At 41.6% G+C, this 20,921-nt stretch overlaps 1 protein-coding gene across 2 annotated transcripts; it reads left to right on the top strand.

Annotated features, from left to right (window-relative positions):
* Positions 1–164: 164 nt before the first annotated feature.
* Positions 165–19,162, top strand: Ikbip (IKBKB interacting protein). 2 transcript variants are annotated; one of them, XM_076919969.1, is made up of 3 exons: positions 165–484; positions 8,007–8,124; positions 11,206–13,872. In XM_076919969.1, the coding sequence occupies exons 1-3, from the start codon at positions 315–317 to the stop codon at positions 12,037–12,039; spliced, it is 1,122 nt and encodes a 373-aa protein (XP_076776084.1). In that variant the 5' UTR covers positions 165–314; the 3' UTR covers positions 12,040–13,872. The 2 variants fall into 2 exon arrangements, with proteins under 2 accessions (XP_076776084.1, XP_076776085.1); XM_076919970.1 differs by lacking the exon at positions 11,206–13,872 and adding an exon at positions 18,309–19,162 and having other exon boundaries at positions 177–484.
* Positions 19,163–20,921: the final 1,759 nt, after the last annotated feature.

A 20,921-nucleotide genomic window follows, 5' to 3' on the forward strand; every position in this document is an offset into this window, starting at 1 on the left:
GGCGCGCGTCCGCAAGCCCAGGTTGAGCGTCCTCGCATGCGTAGTGGGGAGGAGCTAAGCCGCGGGCGCGCGCCCAACTGGACGTGGCACTCTCGGCCCCGCCCCCTCTCAGCTCCTCCCCGCAGCCTGCGCGCACCCGCGAGTTTGAGTTTTCCCGCAGACTCAGTTTGGTTGCGGAACCCGGAGGCGGGGCGAGCAGCTTGGGGGCGGGTCACAGCCTTGAGAGGGCGTGGCCTTCCGAAGCGGCGCTGCAGCCACGTCCCACGGTCCCCCTCTAAAGCCATCCTGGCTTCGAGATCTTCAGGAATCCAGACATGTCCGAAGTGAAGAACCGAAAGAAGCCGGGGCCGAAAGCGGCTGCCCCTGAGCCCGAGAAGCGGAGTGATGGCAGGAAAAACCCTGAGGCGCGGGGAGGCTCGGGCTGGGCAGACCCCCGCACTGGGCTCAGCCTGCTGTCCCTGGCGACGAGCCTGGGCCTGGCCTGGTAAGTGCACGATGCTGCAAGCCGTGGGTCGGGCCTCGCGTGGGCGCCTAGCACCTCGAGCCAACCCACTCTCGCTTGAATACGTTCATTTAACTCTGTTCTGGTAGCATGCTCCTGTCGCTACCCGCTAAAGTCTGGGAACATGTCACCCAGGACTCGGCCCACACTTGATAAAGCATCTCCTGCACGTCACAAGTTTGCACATAACTAAAAACCGCTACTTCCCGTCCGTCCGCTCTGCAGCTTTGCGGATGAGTTTGCTCCACCCTCCCCCAAAAAATGCACGAGTAAAATGTCTGCTGCCTAATAAAAGAGTTCGTTGTTGCTGAGCAACAAATGCTAATGAGGCTTTCTCCTAAGTGTGCCTACGTGAAAACTACGGTCCTTTTTTAAGATTTAGTTTTGTTTATGTGTATGAGTGTGTCAGTGTATTTGTGCACGTGTGTGCAGGTGCGCAAGAATCCCACAAGAGAGTGTCAGATCTGAGAAGCTGGAGTTACCAATGGTTGTAACACACCAGACATGCATGTTCTTAACAGCTGACTAAAAGACTATGTAGTCTTATTCCTAAATTACAAGTTGAACTGTATCTAACACTGTAAAGAATATGTTTCCCCTTAAGACTAAACATTCGTAGTGTTCTGTTATTGTTGTTGTTTTGGTTTTTTGATACAGGGTTTCTCTGTGTAGTCCTGGCTGTCCTGGAACTCACTTTGTAGACCAGGCTGGCCTTGAATTCAGAAATCTGCCTGCCTCCACTTCCCTAGGGCTGGTGTTAAAGGCATGTGCCATCACAACCCAGCTATATATAACCTAGCAATATACACATATTTTTACACTTTATTTGCAGTAGTGGGGGCACCACCACCCCGTTCAACATTTATAGTTTATTTATTATTTATTTATATTAGTGTAATGTGGAATAAGAGAGCTACAAATAGAATTCAGAAGAGACTCTGGATATCCTCCAGGCTAGAGTATTTTTGATGCTGGTATGTTTCCATTTTAGTTTGTTGGTGACACCCTGAATCCTTCGGTCTTGGAGGGTTTATGGTTGAATGGTTGGTTTGGGTTTTTGAGACAGGCTCTTAGGTAACCTAGGTTGGATTAGAACTCACTATGTAGCTGAAGATGACATTGAACCCCTGATCCTCCTGCCTCCACCTCCCAAGTGCTAGGCATTTGCCACCATACCCTGCTTGAGTGCTGGGTTTTGTTTTAAGTTAATAAAAACTTGTTAAACTGAAATATGGATCATTGTTCTCTTTAAAAAGAACTTTCTTTAATGATGGTGTTAGCAATCAAGGAATATATTAATTTTGATCTAAATGTGTTGGAGATGCTGTCTTAAATAAACAACTCATACCTTAAAATGCATGGCCTTCTTTAGGTAAATGGGGACATGGTACATTTTGTATTGGGAAAGAATATTACTGAGTTATTTTTGGTTCTCTCTAGGGCAGTGTTTCTTACCCTGTGGATTGCGACCCCTACAAGGGGTCACATATCAGATATCCTGCAGAGCAGATATTTATATTATGATCCATAATAGTAGCATGGCTTTTATATGTGTGTTAAGATAAGACCTCAGGTCCACTTGCTTGAGGGGCAAGCATTTTCTTCCCAGCTCCTCCAAAGCTCTTTTAACAAGGAATTAATTCAGGGCTTTTTCTCTCATCCAGTTTAACTTTATAAACCTTTTAATATCTTAGCTAACTCTGTTTCTAGGGGTTTTTTGTTACTAGTGTTAGTAGAGTTTCATATAAGATATGGCATTATACTTTAAACACTGGTTTAAACATTTAAAAAATGGTTTTTGTTGAGTGATTCAAGAGTTTTGTTTTTTGTAGAGATGAGGTCTCACTAGATAGCTCTGGCTGGCCTGGGACTCACACGTAGGCCTCCAGGTGCTGGGAGTAAAGGTGTGTACCATGGCTGGCCTTCTCGTTTTTGTTTTTATTCTTCGAGCTGGGGGTCTAGCCTCAAACTCATGGCAATTCTCCTACTTCTCCTTCCAAGTACTGGGATTGCACACATGGGCCACCATACCCAATCTTTCCCTGGTTTGAAATAATAGGATCCAGTCAGTGTTCCCTTGAACATTAGGTAACTGTAGATGGTGTGAATTGATGTTAAATGGGAATTGACCCTAATAGTGACCCTGTAATGAACCATAATAATCGCTTCCTGTGACTGTTTTCCCTTTCCCAATACTAAGTTGAAAGAGAGGCAGAGAAATCCTTTAAGTCCTCAGTCAGCTGTCTGCCGCCATGTAAGACCCCCTCAGAGGTGGCACTATGTGCCATTCACTAGCATGGGGTCCTAAACTTGCTTGAGGCCTGGGTAGATCGCAGTACCTGTGAGGGACTGAGAATGCATATGGAGGGTCCACACTGAAAGCCTATCCCTCGTGGGTCCCTTTCTCCCACATCTAACACATTTAAGACTTTACCTATGTGATAGTGAAAAAAGCCCAAAGTCCTGCCCCCATAGAGACTCACAAGGGGTCTATACATCTATCCCCTACTTGGTTTGTTACTAAATCAGCCCTCTAGTTCAGCTTAGTGTTCAGTGGTAGGACTATGGCTGTGAACAAGTGCAAGCAGAAGGGAGTCCTACTCATTTGAACAGACAGCCAGAAGCGTGTAGAAGAGACGGGAAAGTGCACAAAAGGACCCAAAGAGAGAACTAAGGAGCACTTACTTCCCTCACATTCGTAAGACTTGTGTGCCCTCAGAAGTACTTACTTGCCTAGCATTTGCAAGTCCTTGAGTACCCTCAGGACCACAGAAGAAGGAAGAAAGGACAGAAAGGGAAAAAAAAAAGAAGACGCCAAGGTCCTCAGTAATCTAGACACTCTACACATTGTTCATGTGCTTTTATAAATATGTGATTATTTTATTTCTCCAAAACCCATGAGATATTATCATTCCTACTTTCTAGATAAGAAACAGTAGCAAAAATAAACTGTCTAGGGCTGGAGAGATGGCTCAGTGGTTAAAAGCATTGACTGCTCTTCCAGAGGTCCTGAGTTCAATTCCCAGCAACCACATGGTGGCTCACAACCATCTGTAATGGGATCTGATGCCCTCTTCTGGTGTGTCTAAAGGCAGCAACAGTGTACTCACATACATACATATAATAAATAAATAAAATCTTTTTAAAAAAAAAAGAAAGAAAAAAAAAAAAACTAATCTGGCGAAGGTGGTTGGTTATGCAGCTAGTAAATGCAGAGTCAAAGGAGTCTAGGTATTTAACCTGTGTGATATGTTGCCTCCCCTCAGTGTTAATTCAAAATAAGATCAAGTTTCTGAAGCATGGGGTACTGGCCCATGCCTTTCATCCCAGCACTGAAGAAGCGGAGGCCGGCAGATCTCTGGGAGTTCGAGGCCAACCTAGACTACATAGTGAGTTCCAGGACAGCCAGGGCTACATATGAGACCCTATCTTGAAATAACAAACAAACAAACAAAAAGTCTGGGAGTAGAGAACTGGAGGTAAATGCTTAGTACTTATGAGCACTTGCTGCCCTTGCAAAGAATACAGGTTCTGTTCCGAGTACCCACTAAATGGCTCACAGTATCTATAACTTCTGACCCCCACTTCTGGCCTCCTCATGCACCAGGCACATGTGTTGTACATATGTATACATACATTTAGGTAAAAGTCAAACATTAAAAAAAAATAAATAAGGGAGTTGGAGAGACGGCTCAGCAGTTAAGAACACTGGCTACTCTTACGGAGGACCTCGGTTCAATTCCCAGGACCCATATGGCAGCTCACAACTGTGTGCAACTCCTGTACCAGGGGATCCGACACCCTCACACAGACATACATGCAGTCAAATCATCAATGTGCATAAAATGAAAATAAATAAATTTAAATAAAATCTTAAAAGTAATGAATTCTAAAGATTTTGAAACTAGAGATCCCCAACACCCCAGCCCTGAATTTGTCCTTAGTTGACTCTAATTTTAGGCCTTTTTTAAGCAAAAAGACTGGAAATTGCTTCTGTCAGAATCAGAAGATGAATAAAGATGCCTCTCATTCATTAAACAGGATGAGGCACCTTGGACACAAACTTGATGCCAGCTCAAGAACGTGATTCTTCAGGGCTCACGCAGCTCTCTTCGGCATACTTTCTTGACTTCTGGGAAACGTATCATTCTCTTCCTTAATTTCAAATAAATTAATATTTATGAAGTGCATACAGGTAGAAATAAAATGTACTATAACTCATCAGTGCTGTATAAACCACATCTTCTTTTTCTTTTTCATCTCTACCACTAAGTTAGAGAGGCATGCTGCTTTTAGTACAGAGCCTGTAATATCCACTGGTAGCAAGGGTGACTCTTACTTTGGTGAGAGGCTAACCTAAAGGATAAACGGGGGGAAAATAACAACAAAGTATCAGAGGTGTTTCCACTAAGCTGACATTGCTTAATGCTTACATTTGAAGAGAAATCCAGCTCAGACAACATTAAAATGTCTACTAAGATCAAAAGCCTCAAATAAGCTCTCTGTCTCTTGTCTTTCTGTCTTTCTGTCTCTGTCTCTGTCTCTGTCTCTCTGTCTCTCTCTCTCTGTCTCTGTCTCTCTCTGTCTCTCTCTCTCTCTCTCTCTCTCTGTGTGTGTGTGTGTGTGTGTGTGTGTGTGTGTGTGCGCGTGTGCGCGTGCGCGTGCGCGTGTGCGCACATCAGTCTGGACAACATTGTTGGGAATTGAACTTGGATCTTCTGGAAGAGCAGCAGGGACTCCATCTTTGAGCCATCTCTCCAGGCTCAGGAAGGCATTTTTTTTTTTTCATGGATCAACAAAGTCTCCTAGAGTAATGTTTTTACTCTGAGAAAACTTGCTCCTCTGTAGGATAAGTTTATGAGAATAAATTCATGAAGTAACACATGCAACAGCAGATGATAAAACTAGTCATTGAAATTAACTCACTTTTATGGGTAGTAAGCCTAATCTACAAAAGAGGGAAAAGCTTAAAATGTATAACACAACAAGTAAAATTATGGGGATGTAGCCCAGCAGTGGAATACTCCCCCAGTATGACCCAAGTTCTAGATTTGTTCCTAGCAACAAGGGTTTAAAAGAGATGGAGGGGAAGAAAAAAATGTCTAACCATCATCCATCATTCCTAAAATTAGGAAAAGAATACTTTTTAACTTGGGTTTTGTTTAAAAGTCCAGATTAATACACAGAAGAGTTGATCTCGACTAATTTTATAACTTGTGTCTCATACGATAGACACCAGCGTGCATCATCAAAGGAAACTCATTTCATCCAGCAATGTAAATATTTGTTTGGCAAAAATATCCATTTCTGCTTTACCGTCCTACAAGTAGTTAACCTTGAGATACCACTGTGAGTTCAAACAACTCAGCTGCACTTTGAGAGGCCTCTCACCTCTCTAGGAAGCTTTGGAGTCCTTTGTCTTCCCAGGGAAAGGATTATCAAATATGATCAACAAGTGAACCTCAGCTCGGCTGCATAGTCAGATTTCCTGGGAAGCTGTTAGAATATCCAATACCCAAGCCATATCCATGACTAATTAAATAAGAATCTCTGTAAATGGGGTCCCAGGCGTGGATGTGTTAGAGCTGTCTGGTGATCAAGTCCAATAATTAGGGAAGATTTGCAGTCACTAATCTAGACCCTGTGACGTAGGCACTTCTCATGATTCTGCTGGGTTGCTTTTTGATAAGTCAATGCATAAAACACGTGAAGCCTGGAGAACTGACTTACAGTAGATAACTAATATGACATTAAGCCTAAGGCAGTTCTTCTGTGCCTAGTCATTTCAAATCTTCTCCAAAAACATGTTCGTTTATTGTCTCAAAAATTAGGATAAGGGGTCTGGCTAACTCATTCAATAAAGCATCAGATTCTTAAAGGTTGGGATAGGTTTGTTTTTTTTTTTTTTTAATGTATATGAGTGTTTTATCTACGTATCTATACATCACATGTGCTTGGTGCCAGTGGAGGCAAGAAGAAGGCGTTGGGTCCCCTGGGACTGGGGTTACAGACTGTTGTGAGCTGCCATGTGGATGCTTAAGGTAAAACTCGTGTCTTTTAGAAGAGCAGCCTAGTACTCTTAACCACTGAGCCATCCTCTCTTCAGCCCAAGGACAGTTGGTTTTTGGTTTTTTGATTTTTTTTAAGATTTATTTATTTATTTATTTATTTATTTAGTATGTATATGAGTACACTGTAGCTGTCTTCAGACACACCAGAAGAGGGCATCAAATCCTATTACAGATGGTCTGTGAGCCACCATGTGGTTGCTGGGAATTGAACTCAGGACCTTTGGAAGAGCAGTCAGTGTTCTTAACTGCTGAGCCATCATCTCTCCAGCCCCTGCTTTTGTTTTTTTGTTTGTTTGTTTTTGTTTGTTGTTTGGGGGTTTTTTTTCCTTCTTTTTCTTCTACCTTTTACTATTTGCCAGATGAAGAGAGCACTCCAATTTTGTTTGCTTATATGTTGGATCAAACCTGGGGTCTTTGACATGTCAGGTAAGTACCCTTCCTACCACTGAGCCATACATACCCTCGGCACTAACCTTACTTTGTTGTGTGGCTGTGTGAGTGTGCATGTGGGTGCATGCGTATAGAAACCAGAGGTCAACCTCTGTCATCATTCCTCAGGAGCCAGCAGTCTTGTTTTTGAGGGTCTCCCACTAAGATCTGGGTCTGTCTCATTAGATTAGGCTGACTGATCAACTAGCCTAGAAATCCTCGTGTCTCTACCTCCCCAGTTCTAGGATAATAAGTGTACCACCAAGCCTAGCTTTTTATGTGGGTGCTAGGGAGCAGAGTGGGGTCCTCATGCTTCCATGGCTAGCTCGTTATCAACTGAGTCATCTCCCTTCCCCTAAGCCCTCATTTCAGAATGACATCTACACTGTACCTACGAGTATACTGTTGCGTATAGGCAAATAGAGTTGCCACACCCTGCTTTGCATACGTATTCTATTACTTTGACAATGGCTCTCTTCTGTATTTCTGTCTCTTCCTAACTTCTTTTTGAGACAAAGTCTCATGTAGCTCCAGTTGGCCTTTAAGCCTTCGACTCACTGTGTAATAATAGAGGACGGCATGACCTAGAACCTCTAGTCCTCCTGCCTCTACCTCCCTGCATAATACAATTACAGGTATGCACACCATAGTCTGGACAATAGTGTGGGGGGGTGATAGCTTGGTAGTGTTGGGTATTGAACTACTAACCTATAACCTCTGAAGAGATCCAAGTTTTTATTCCAAAGAGTTCAACCCTGGAGTCTTCCAAAACATTTATTTTTCTTCCATCTCTTAGAGATGTTCCTCTGCCTCGCTCCCTGAGCCATGAGCTCTGAAGGGAGGCGCTGTTGACTCACCTTTGCAATGAGTTAATGTGGCCTCCTCCCATACAGCAGGCCGCCTGGGTGGTGGAGTCATCTGACTAATACTGCAGCAGCTATCCGGGGAACACGTATTCTTCTCACCAGGCGTGAGTGATAGTCATTATTTTTTTTTCTTTTCAGGCTTGTATTTCAACAATCAGAAGAGTTTGCGAAGGTAGAAAAACAATACCGGTTGCTGCAAACAGAGAGCAGCGAGTTTCAAGGACTCCAGAGTAAAATCAGTTCCATTTCCAACAAGGTAATGTATTAATTCACTTATTTAGGGGAGGTGCTCCCCTCTCCAGTACTACCATTCTCCTACTTCATGTCAAAGTGTCCTTCTTCTGCCTTCAAACTATCACTATTTTAACTCCTGAGCAGACTCTCTCCTTCTTGGCATTTTCCCTGTGATCCAAGTTAGTTCCTGGGAAGTGTTGAAAGGATGGTTGTTGCTTCATCTGGGCTTGATAGTACACACCTTTAATCCCAGCACTCTGTAGACTGAGGCAGGCAAATCTCTGTGAGTTCAATGATGGCCTGGCCTACACAGCAAGTTCCAGACCAGCCAGGGCTAAACAAAACAACAAAGGTGTGTTTGATCTTTAGATATAAAGTTACAACATGGGACCAGCCAGATGGCTTAGTGGGTATAAGCTCTTGTTGCTAAGATGGATGTACTCAGCTCCATCCAGTCAAGGAAACCTAACACTATTACTAGTTACAAGTGTTTCTCAGAACTTGTGTTTAAATGAACTTCTAACTGTGGTGTGGATATATGCATGTATTAAAGTGGCTTTTAGACATTTCAGAGTGGTCTTCTTTTATTAACTAGTTCTGTTATGTACGTGTCATCTAACCCCTGGATAGCACACTGTTTCACCTATTACAGAGATCCTTCATTCAGATGGTCCCAGAAAGCTGTTGTCATACTGAATTCCCTCAGGAGTTTTTTTGTATCTCCTTCATGTCAGATACTGTCCATGTTCATCAAGAAGTGTGTTCCAGGAGCTGGAGAGGTAGCTCAGTGGTTAAGAACACTGGCTGCTTATCAGAGGACGCAGGTTCAGTTCCTAGGACCCACATGGTGGTTCACTTCCATCCATAACTCCAGTTCCCAAGGACATCCCAAGCCTTGCTCTCATGTCTGTAGCACTACATACATGTGGTACACATACATTCATGGAGGCAGGACACTCATGCACAGAACATTTAAAAACTAAAAATGTTAAGGAAGGAAGGAAGGAAGGAAGAAAGGAAGGAAGGGAGAGAGGGAGGGAGGGAGGGAGGGACGGAGAGAGAGAGAGAGAGAGAGAGAGAGAGAGAGAGAGAGAGAGAGAGAGAGAGAGAACGAGCCGGGCAGTGGTGGCGCACGCCTTTAATCCCAGCACTTGGGAGGCAGAGGCAGGTGGATTTCTGAGTTCGAGGTCAGCCTGGTCTACAGAGCAAGTTCCAGGACAGCCAGGGCTACACAGAGAAACCCCTGTCTCAAAAAACCAAAAAAAAAAAAGAAAAAGAAAAAGAAAAAGAGAAAGAAAGAAAGTAAGAAAGGAAGGAAGGAAGGAAGGAAGGAAGGAAGGAAGGAAGGAAGGAAGGAAGGAAGGAAGGTTTTCCTGAGACTCTTAATATGTAGGGACAAAACCCACCACAATAAAACTGGAAGGAATGTGGACCTTTCAGCTCTTCACCTGGTCAGTTAATCCTTCTGTTGAGGCAGATTTCAGTCACGTTAGGCTTTCCCACTTTACTCTCCTGCCTTCTCTCTCTGAGCTTTCATTGTGCCTTGTGTTGAGTCTGTCATCATATAATGTCACCAGTTCCTAATTTGTTGTCTCCCACACTCCCCTTTAGAACAAACACTGCATCTCCTCTATTTCTGTAACACCTAGAAATGAAGCTAGCTCACCGAGGATGAGCAGCAGCTCTCATCAGGTCCCGAGTGTCTGATACACGAGAGCCGAAGCATTGTCTGCTCCACCAAATTGATATTTTTTTTAAATATTTATTTATTTGTTTTATATATGTATATGTGAGTAAACTGTAGCTGTCTTCAGACATGCCAGAAAGGGGCATCAGATCCCATTACGGATGGTTGTGAACCACCATGTGGTTCCTGGGAATTGAACTAAGAACCTCTAGAACAGTCAGTGGCGGTTCCTGAGCCACCTGTCTCCAGCCCCAAATTGATATTTTATAACTAGCATCTTGTACAAGGTCTGGCAAAAAAAAAAAAAAAAAAAAAAATCGAACACTCAAGGAACTACTCAAGGCAACTAATAATATAACAGGTACTGCAGGGTGTCCTGACGGTTGAGGCTAAGGCTGTGGCCTGGCCTCACAAGTGTCAGGAATCATCTGAGGGTTTTTAGTGGTGTCGCATGTCGTGCTTAGCAGTTTTCAAAGCCTTAATCTGGTAAGTAGTGGGTAAGGGGGTTTAGAGAGGACGTGATTATCAGGTAGTGCTTCTGAGGAATTTGCTTGGTCACTGAAGTCTGGGTCAGGACTCCACTAAGTGCTTCCATGTGTCTCCTTTGTTCGAATGCATGCAAACTGCTTTGCTCCCTATGTAAACCACTGAAGGGCAGACCTGTGTCATGTTCAGTGTCCTGTCACAGGACAGTGCTGCAAACACTTCGTGGCTTATTAATCATTTCTAAGTTTTCTCTAAAGCATTCATGCATGTGAGGATAGAAACCAGCTAAGTCCATGGCATAACCTTCCAAATATCCCAGGCCTGTTCCAAAAGGTCCTAGGAGCTTATCCTGATTTACACATAAACACTTTGCCATTTGATGTCACATGTTTCAGCTATTTTTATAAAAATTCATTTTTGCCTTTTTTACAATCAAATTTTAGTTCTTTCTCTGCAAGAGGTTAGAAAAAACTAATGATGAAGATTCAGCCAGAAACTTACAAAGTCCTAGGATTTAGAGGAGGTAGCAAAGTCTACATTGTTATAATTTCCTACAAGCCAAATAGCCATAAAAATGGCATCTAGTTACTTTCAATGTTTTGGAAAAAACAGAACTACAATATACTTCAAAAAATTTAACATCGTTTCTTTTGACTATGCCCTCATATGTTAAAGACATAAAAAAGATATGTTAAGTAACTAGGATTGTGAGTTCAGGTGTACATTTTTCTAACATAAGGCTGCTCTATTAAATTTGTTTAAACTATTAATAATAAATGTTTCTGTTAATGGGATTCAGATTGCTTAGATATTTTAGGCAACTTCAGAATTTGAACCTTCTATATGTTATGCTCCTGACTGCTAAAGTATGTCTCTCTAATATAAAAAATGATTAAGTAGCTCAGGGATTGTTTTGTGTTATAAATACAGCTTGAGTCTACTGAAAATATCCTGCAGGAAGCTATGTCATCCATGTCCTTGATGACCCAGTTTGAACAGGAAGTATCTGGCCTCCAAAGATCCATACGTGACATTGAGAATAGTGAAGAGATGCTCACACAAAAGATGCAAGACCTTAATGAGAAATTCCAGAACATTACAGATTTCTGGAAGAGAACACTGGCAGAAATGAGCGATGATACAGCCGTTTTCAAATCAGAAGCAAAGAATACACATTCTGAAGTTACCCTGAAGATTAACTCAGCTGAGCAGGAGATAAAAGTGCTCGCTGAACATCTAAAAGATTTGGAAGACAGCACACTACGAAACATCAGAACAGTGAGCAGGCAAGAAGAGGAAGATCTTCTACGGATAGAGGCACAGCTTAGTTCTGATACAAAAGCAGTTGAGAAGCTAGAAAAAGACCAGCACATGCTCCTCGCCAGAGATGAAGATCTGACCAATAAACTTTCCAGCTACGAACCCAAAGTAGAAGAGTGCAAGGCACACTTGCCAACTATAGAAAATGCTGTCCACTCTGTTCTCAGGGTCTCTCAGGATCTGATAGGAACAGAAAGGAAGATGGAAGAGCTGACGATGCAGACGTTCAACATGGAAGACGATATGCTGAGGGCAGTATCTGAAATCATGGAGATGCAGAAAACCCTTGAGGGGATTCAGTATGACAATAGCTTATTAAAGATGCAAAATGAACTGGTTGTTCTAAAAGGAAAAGTTCATGATTTCATGGCATATTCAAGTCCACAAGAAAAGGGGACTTTGGGAGAATATAACCTAGAAAATAAGGGAACTGACGATTATTAAATTTACTGTACATCTTCTAATGGGCTATACTACTAAGCGGGAATCAGGCCTACATTTCTTAGTTGTTACGTTCTGCCTCACTTAACCTGAGAATGAGAGGAGTATGCACCAGATGGAGTATGAATCTACTCAAACTTTTATCTTCTTAAGCTCTAAAACTTACTCAACTATTTTCATAGAAATACTTCTAAAATATATATTGCTCTACTTTTTAGGCAGTATATTTAATATTTACATGTCTTTCCAATAATTAATAGATATAATTATGAATTGTATTTTTGTAGCTATCTATCTACTATGGAGATAGAGAGACAGATAGATAATCTATAGCAAACATTAAAACCTTTTTACCATTTCACCGTGACCCTCGTTTTCTAAGCTCTGACTGTTTCTCACAAATTGTCTGTCACCTGCTACGGCAGGCAGTTGGTAACATGCCTCCCTCTCCCAGGTTTTTGGAGCCTTTTTTTTTTTTTTTTTTTTTTTTTTTTTTTAATTCAGACAACCAAGTTCATAGGAAATGTATGTAAAATAAAAGGTAACCTTCCTGCAGGAGAACCAAGGGGCTCTCCTGTGAGGTAATGCCACATTATGAAAACTATGAAAACTGAAAAGTATTTTCCGTTTTGCAAAGGTTCTAAACTGTGTTACAGATACTTATGAGAGATTTCAAATGTGAGTAAATGTGTTCTTATTGTGTCCTCATTAATAGCCTTTTCTGTTAACTGGATGTGTTTTGAAGTAGGAGTGTATGGAGTATTTTTGTGTACCTGGACTTCTGTTTCTAAAGTTGGAACTGTGTGACACTAGAGTTTACTGAATACGATTAATAGATACTTAAAATAAAAACATGTTGATAAGCCTGTGCCTATTTTAAAGAAAAAACAACATAGCAATCAATTGCGACAATAATGACATATTTGTGTCATTTTTTAGACTCTCCAATGTATGAAACTAAATTTGATTCACATATTAATTTTTTTTAAAGTAGGGCTGAAGCTAGGCGTGGTGGCACATGCCTTTAGTACCAGCACTCCAGAAGCAGAGGCAGTTGGATCTCTTAAGTTCAAGGTCACCCTAGTTTACATAGTGAAACTGTGTCTCCAAAAAAGAATATAGGGCTAAGAGATAGCTTAATAAATGAGGAGATTGCTGCGTAAGCACAAAGACCTGGGTTTGATACCAGGCACTGACATAAAAAGCTGGGTCTAGCATCACCTGCCTGTAATACCAGCCCTGGAAAACAGAGACATGAGAAAACTATTGAATATGTGTCTCTGTGTATTCCCTTGCTAAGAAATTTGCTCTGCGGCTGAAGAGATGGCTCAGTGGTAAGAGCACTGGTTGTTCTTGCAGAGGACTTGAGTTTGATTCCCAACACCCACATGATGGCTCACAACCATCTGTAACTCAGCTTCCAGGAGATCCAGCACAGTCTTTTGATTCCCGCAGGTACCATGCATGACATGCATATGGTGCACAGACATATATACAGGCAAAACATTCATATGCATAAAATAAATGTATATTTAATTTTCTATTTAGCAAAATCGCCATTGTAGAGATCTAGATACATTTAACGAATTTTCCTTTGTTTCTTTCTCTCTTTGTTTTGGAGCTTTTTGTATTGATTTTGAGACAGAGTCTTGAGATGTAGCCCAGGTTAGTCTTGAGTCACTGTCTTCCCCCACATTGCATTTCAAGCAACGGGGGACACAGGTGTATAAGGCACGGGGCTTCATTTTGTTGTGCTTTATGGCAAATTACCAGTATTATAATCCACACTTTTGTATCTCTGTAATTGGTAATAAATTTTATATCAGTTAACTTATAGAGAGTACTGTCCATTTATTTAAAAAATGTCAGCACACACAAAGCAGGTTTACAGCCAGGCATGGTGGTACATGTCTATAATTCCTGGTTGTAGCAGAAAGAGTCCAGGTTCATGGCCAAGCTGGTCCACTTGGCAGGACACTAACAAAAGTTTTGCAAAGTGAGAGGCTAAAGAGATAGCTCGCGGTTAAGAGTGCACGCTGCTGCTGCAGAGAGCCAGAGTCAGTTCCCAGTATCCACTCAAGGCTGTTCACAAACACCTGTAACCCCAGCTCTAGGGGACTCAGTGCCCCTCTTTCGTTCTCCACAGGCAACCGGACTCACATGCACAAACCCACACACAGATACAAATGCACACACGTAAATATATGTAAATGTAAATATATATATATATATAAAACAATTTTTAAAGTTTCACAAAATAAGCACTTAATTCTTTTTAAGCTTTTGGGTGTGAAGTTTTAAAATGTATTTATAGCGATAGTTACATCAGGAGCTGGAGAGTCGCCCTGCAGTTAAGAGCACTTATTATTATCAAAGAGAGTCTGAGTTCGGTTCCCAGCACCCACATGGTGACTCACAATCATCCATCACTCCAGTTTCCTCCACAGGCATCAAGGCACACACATGGAAACATACATGTAGGCAAAACACCCATACACATAAAAGTTGTAAGATTTTAAATTCAATTTTGCAGTCACTACTAGACCTGTCCCACTCCAGAGGCTGAGGGCCACCCATCTGCCACCTGCCCCACAGACTGCTACTGCTCAGCCTCGGGCATCAGAAATCTGTCAGTAGAACTTGTCTGTGACTCTTGTCAGTAGCTTTCTTGAGAATCAAGAAGGCTATATATAATTCAGCTACATGTATTCTTATATCGCAAATAAGCTTAACTGTAAGTTCTGTGAATCTGCTAACTGTGCTCAAAAATTCTTTGGGGTTTGACATAAGGAATGGGTAAATGTTGGAGGAGAATCGTCACATTTGAGAAACTGAGGAAAGGAAATCATGAGTCCAAGGGTAACTTGGGCTACACAGTGAGCTCCAAGCCAGGCTGAGCTACAGCGTGAGATCCCCCAACGAAGTTTCTGAGGAGCTGATAGGCCCACAGATTGTTCTCTGAAAATGTGGTTCTGTGCTTGTAGATAGGGACACATTAAAAGTTCCGGGGACAGTGCTGGAGAGATGGCTGAGGATGAGAGCACTGGCTGCTCTTCCAGAGGACCTGGATCTGATTCCCAGCGCCCACATGGCAGCTCACAACTATAACTCCAGCTCTACAGGGATTCAGCACCCTCTTTTTGTTTGTTTGTTTGTTTTTTGTTTTTTTTGTTTTTTCGAGACAGGGTTTCTCTGTGTAGCCCTGGCTGTCCTGGAACTCACTCTGTAGACCAGGCTGGCCTCGAACTCAGAAATCCACCTGCCTCTGCCTCCCAAGTGCTGGGATTCCAAGTGCCTCCCAAGTGCGCCACCACCACCCAGCCAGCACCCTCTTCTTACCTCCTCAAGCACCAGACATGCAACTAGTGCATAGACACACACGTGGGCAAACACCCGTACACATAAAATACTAAAAATAATTGTTAAAAATTACAGGAGGGGCTGGAGGTAGGGCTCAGCTGGTAGAAATGCCCAGCATTTCTGAAGCACTGGGTTCTAGCTCCAGCACTGCATAAAACCAGGCCTTTTGTCACAAGCCTGTAATCTAACACTCAGGAAATGTAAACTAGAAGATCATAAACTCAGGGCCATCAACTACATAGAGAACTCAAGGCCGGCCTGGGCTGCATGAATATATTATATATATGAATATATATATATATATTCATATAACACATATATGAATATACATATATATTATATATGTATGTACATATATATAACATATACATATGCATGCATACATACATACATGCTGCATGAGGCTGTCTCTACATACACATATATACATGCATATATATATATATATATATATATATATATATATATATATATATATAGGCTGTATGAGACTTTCTCTCTACATACATATACATACATACAATTCAACAATTAAAGGGATAGCTAGGGATGTAGCTAGCTCCGGAGAGTGACTGCCTGTCATGTGCAAGGTCCTGAAGTTGGTCTCCAGCACTGAGAAGCAAGGAAGAAAAGGAGAGTGGGGGAGGGGGGTGGGCAGGGAGGAGAGTGAAGGGGAAAGGACTTAACCATTTCTAGTGTGTGAGCATGTTGTTTTAAGTTTCCATTTTCCAAGTTCATAATAAACCTTCACAATAAAACAGGGAGAGAGGTCAGCAGGTAAAGCTGAGAATCTGAGTTTGGATGCCTTCTACCCACATGAAGTTTGAGTATAGAGGGGTGTAGATGGCACAGTGCGTAAGAGTCCTTACTGTTCTTGCACAGAACTCAAGGTTGGTTCTCATCACCCACATGGAGGCTCATGACTGCCTGAAGTTCCATTTCCAAGGTATCTGAGGCCTTCCCCCAGCCAACATGGGCTCCTGATCTGTGTAGTACACACAAACTCACACAGGGATATACACATGTTAACATTTTTTAATGTTTTTCAAAAATTGGTATAGAGTGCATACCTATAATTCCAGCTCTTGATGGAGACAGGATGAACCCAAGAGCCCACTGGCCAGCTAGTCAGCCAGTTGGTGAGCTTAATTTTTATAGAGAGACTTTGGCCAAGAAAAATAAGGTGGTGTGTGTTGGGACAACCCTTTGATCCCAACTCTCAAGAGGCAAAGGCAGATGGATCTCTGTGAATTCATGGCCAGTCTGATCTACATAGGACAGTTCAGGCCAGGAGTAGATGGTGAGACCCTGTCTCTAAAAGAAAGAAAGGAAAGAGAGAAAGAGAGAGGGAAAGAGAGAAAGAGAGAAAGAAAGAAGAAAGAAAAAAGAAAGAAAGAAAAAAGAAAGAAGGAAAGAAAAGAGAGAAGGAAAATAAAGAGCAGTAGTAGAAGACACAGGTGGTGGAGAGATGGCTCAGTGGTTAAGAGCACTAACTGCTCTTCCAAAGGTCCTGAGTTCAACTCCCAGTAACCACATGATGGCTCACAACCATCTGTAATGAGATCTGATGCCCTCTTCTGGAGTGTCTGAAGACAGCTACAGTGTACTCACAAATATAAAATAATTCTTTAAAAACATAGTACAAGCAGGGCGGTGGCGGCGCACGCCTTTGATCCCAGCACTTGGGAGGCAGAGGCAGGTGGATTTCGGAGTTCAAGGCCAGCCTGGTCTACAGAGTGAGTTCCAGGACAGCCAGGGCTCCACAGAGAAACCTTGTCTCGAAAAAACAAAAACAAAAAAAACAAAACAAAAAAAAAAAAACATAGTAGAAGACACCTGAGACGCACATTGATGCCCACACAGACAAATAAACCACTCACACACATACACAGAAGACTATTTTTCCTTAGAGAAACTTTATCTTTTACAAAGATTGTCTTAAATGTATGTGTATGTGTGTTTACCTGAGTGAGTGTCTGCTATGTCTGTGCTGGTACCTATGGAGGCTGGGAGATGGTGTGGTATCCTCAGAAGCTAGTACGACAAGGGTTGTGAGCTACCTAACATGGGTGCTGAGAATTTGACTCAGGTCCCTCTGGAAGAGCAGCAGCACTCGTAACTGCTGAGCCATCTCTGCTGCCTTCCAGTTATATCTTAATAAAGCATTTTTTAAAATTAAAAAGCCTGCACTATCTTAATAAAACTATCCTTATTTTAAACGAATCAGGCATTTTTCACCAATCAGGACTGCATAGCAAGACTCGACTTTATATATATATATTTGAGATATATATATATATATATACATATATATATATATATATATCTCAAATAGAATTTAGAGATCTCTTCTCTTCTCTAGCTATAAAGAACACACCTCATCTCCTTCTGTTACTATGTAAGGGACCAATGATATAAGAACCATCAAGAAATATTTCCAATAATGTTTTATGAAATGTCCTGGGTAGGTTTCTTTTTTTTTTTTTTAAGATTTATTTATTTTATATATGTGACTGTACACTGTCGCTATCCTCAGACACACCAGAAGAGGGCATTGGATCCCATTCCAGATGGTTGTGAGCCATCATGTGGTTGCTGGGAATTGAACTCAGGACTTCTGGAAGAGCAGTCAATGCTCTTAACCTCTGAGCCATCTCTCCAGCCCCTGCACAGATTTCTTATTTATTATCAGTATACTTACATGATTTTAATTTTCTTTTCTAATTTCTTTTATGATTTTTTTTCTTCAGTCGTGGGATTTAAAACCCAAGATTTGCTCTTTCAACACTATATGTTACCTTATGCTTTCCCAAAGAGCAGTAAAGTCATAAGGGAGAAAAACACATGAAATGTGAATTTTAAATGTTAAGTTTTGACTAATTTAATTACTGTGGTATTGTATTTCCTCATAGTATCAGAAATGTGAAGCTCTCTTGGAACAACTGAAGACTTTCCGAATCGTGGATCATCTAAAGCTCCTGCAGGAAGAAATTCATGAGATGAAAACATGGTCTGACAGGATAACTGAGAAACAGGGTATATTGAATAACACATTAACAAGTCTTTCTGAAGACATTATAAAAGTAGACCAAGGTACAACTTCCATGGCCAAAGATATGGGCCTCAAGATTACAAGCGTGAAAACAGATGTGCGGCGGATTTCCGGTTTAGTAACGGAAGTCGAATCATTAACAGATGCCGTGCAAGCACTGGAAGATAAAGTCAAGAAAGTAGAAACAGCTACAGTAGAAAACATAGGTGATCTCCTCTCGAGCAGCATCGACCGAACATCGGCACTCCGAAAGACCGCAAGCGAAAATGCAAAAAGAATTGACTCGGTCACCAAGAGGCTGGCCGAGCTCCAGGGCGACTTCGACGAGCACACAGATAGGTTTCTAAGCTTGGAAAGTGAGAGGGCTAAAGTTCTGAAGGCAGTGAGTTTTGCAAACGATCTGAAGCCAAAGGTGTATAATCTGAAGAAGGATTTTTCACGTTTGGAGCCACTGGTAAATGACCTAACACTACGCATTGGAAGACTAGGTTCTGACTTAATGCAAAGAGAGAAAGAAATTGCTGTTTTAAAGGAAAAAATATCTAATTTAACAATAGTCCAAGCAGCGATTAAGGACATTAAAGATGAAATAACACATATTTCAGATTAGTTTGATATTATGTAAATTAGAGGTAATTTTTTATTTTAATTGCTATGTGAATAGACTGACGGGTCTGATATTTTGGAATAAATGCCATTTTGTGTTTGCTACTACTTTGCTCCCTAATATTTTTTTTTTTAACTTATTTACAGGCTGGGTGCCTGTGCAGGCCTGAGAGTGTATTAGATCCTTGGAGCTGGAGTTACAGACAGCTGTGAGCTGTCTCACATGGGTGCTGGGAACCGAACTTGGGTAGTTGTTGAACCTCTCCAGCCTGCAGTAATAAATTGAAATACATTGAACATTTGAATTTACAAAGTAATTAAGGTGAAAGTTGTCACATCCCCCTGGCAGATAACCCTCTGAGTTTTCTACAAAGGCATTTCCAGAGATCCATAATGAGTTGGGAATGTCCACCGTGAAGACGAGTCACCCCGTTGTCTGGGATGCCTCACTGAAGAGAAATGAGTAGAGCATCGTCCCTCAGCTCTCTGCTCTGGACCTCACACTTCCGCCAGCTACGCTTTTCCTACCAGGACAGACTGCACCCTCCACGGGTAAGCCAAAGCAAACCTGTCCTCCGTTCTCATCAGGTATCTCGTCACATCGATCAAAAAGATAATCAGGTCCAATGGCATAGTCGGTCAAGGCCCCTACCTGCCACTGACCTGAGTTCAACCCCCCAGAACTCACCTGAGAGCCAACTCTCTCAAGTTTTCCTCTGACTTCCACACATGTACTGAGGCAGACACAAGCCCACACACATTTAGACACATGCTCACATACATAAAATATAAATTAATAAAATGTAATAATTTTAAATGAGTAAGTAAATAAATCAGCTATTTAAAGATCTGAGAACATAGCTCAGTATGCATAAGGCCCTAGGTTCAATTCCCAACACAGAAAGAAAACAAAAACCAACAACAAATAGACATTTGAGATTCATTTAAAAAAAAAAAAAAAAAACATAATGCCAGGCAGTTATGGCACAAGCCTTTAATTTCAGTACTTGGGAGGGAGAGGCAGGCAGATCTCTGTGAGTTTAAGGCCAGCCTGGTCTGGGTGAATTCCAGGACAGCAAGGACTACATGGAAGAAAACCTATCTCAAAAAGACAAAAACAAAAATATAATTCAAAAATTAAATTAAAATTATGATTAAAAATAATAATAAAAGGGGCGAATGGGGAAAGGGGATGGCATCTGAAGTGTAAATAAAATATCCAATAAAAAATGGGAAAAAAATAAATAAAAACCATGACATTTAAAAATAAAAATAAAAATAATAATACAAAAAAGACAACCCCAAACAAAAGCTTTTTTTTTTTTTTTTTTTTTTGGCTGTAATTGTTTGTTTCCTTTGGTTTTTGGCTTTTTTTTTTGAGGATGGGGTACAAAAGTGGGGGGTCTTGGGAAAAATAGGAAGCAAGTGTGATCAGGGGCATTGTATGAAAATCTCAAATAAATAATAAAAATATGTTGGGGTAAAAAACACATGACATCCTGGGCAGTGTGTCTCCACTACAGCCCAGCTGTCACATCAGAGCGAGGAGGGAAGATGATACAGTAGAGGGAAAGAATGTGGAAGGAGGCAGCTGGACTCGAGGGGCATTTTCGGGGTGAATGGAAACCTAGTACAATGGAAACTTCCTAAAATATATGGAGGTGATCCTAATGAGGTCTCCCAATAATGGGGGATATGGAATCTCAACTGGCCATCTCTTGTCACCAAACCAGGCTTCCAGTAGCAGGACTGGGTTGCATTCAATTAAACTGTTGGCCGAGGGGGTCCCATGAAAATCTCCAAAGAACCCAGGCTGTTGCTACAACAATGGGTTGCTCTCTGCAAACTGAAAGGTAGGCGGAACACT

The sequence above is a fragment of the Arvicanthis niloticus genome, chromosome 22 (assembly GCF_011762505.2).
Source record: "Arvicanthis niloticus isolate mArvNil1 chromosome 22, mArvNil1.pat.X, whole genome shotgun sequence".
NCBI classification, from domain to species: domain Eukaryota; kingdom Metazoa; phylum Chordata; class Mammalia; order Rodentia; family Muridae; genus Arvicanthis; species Arvicanthis niloticus.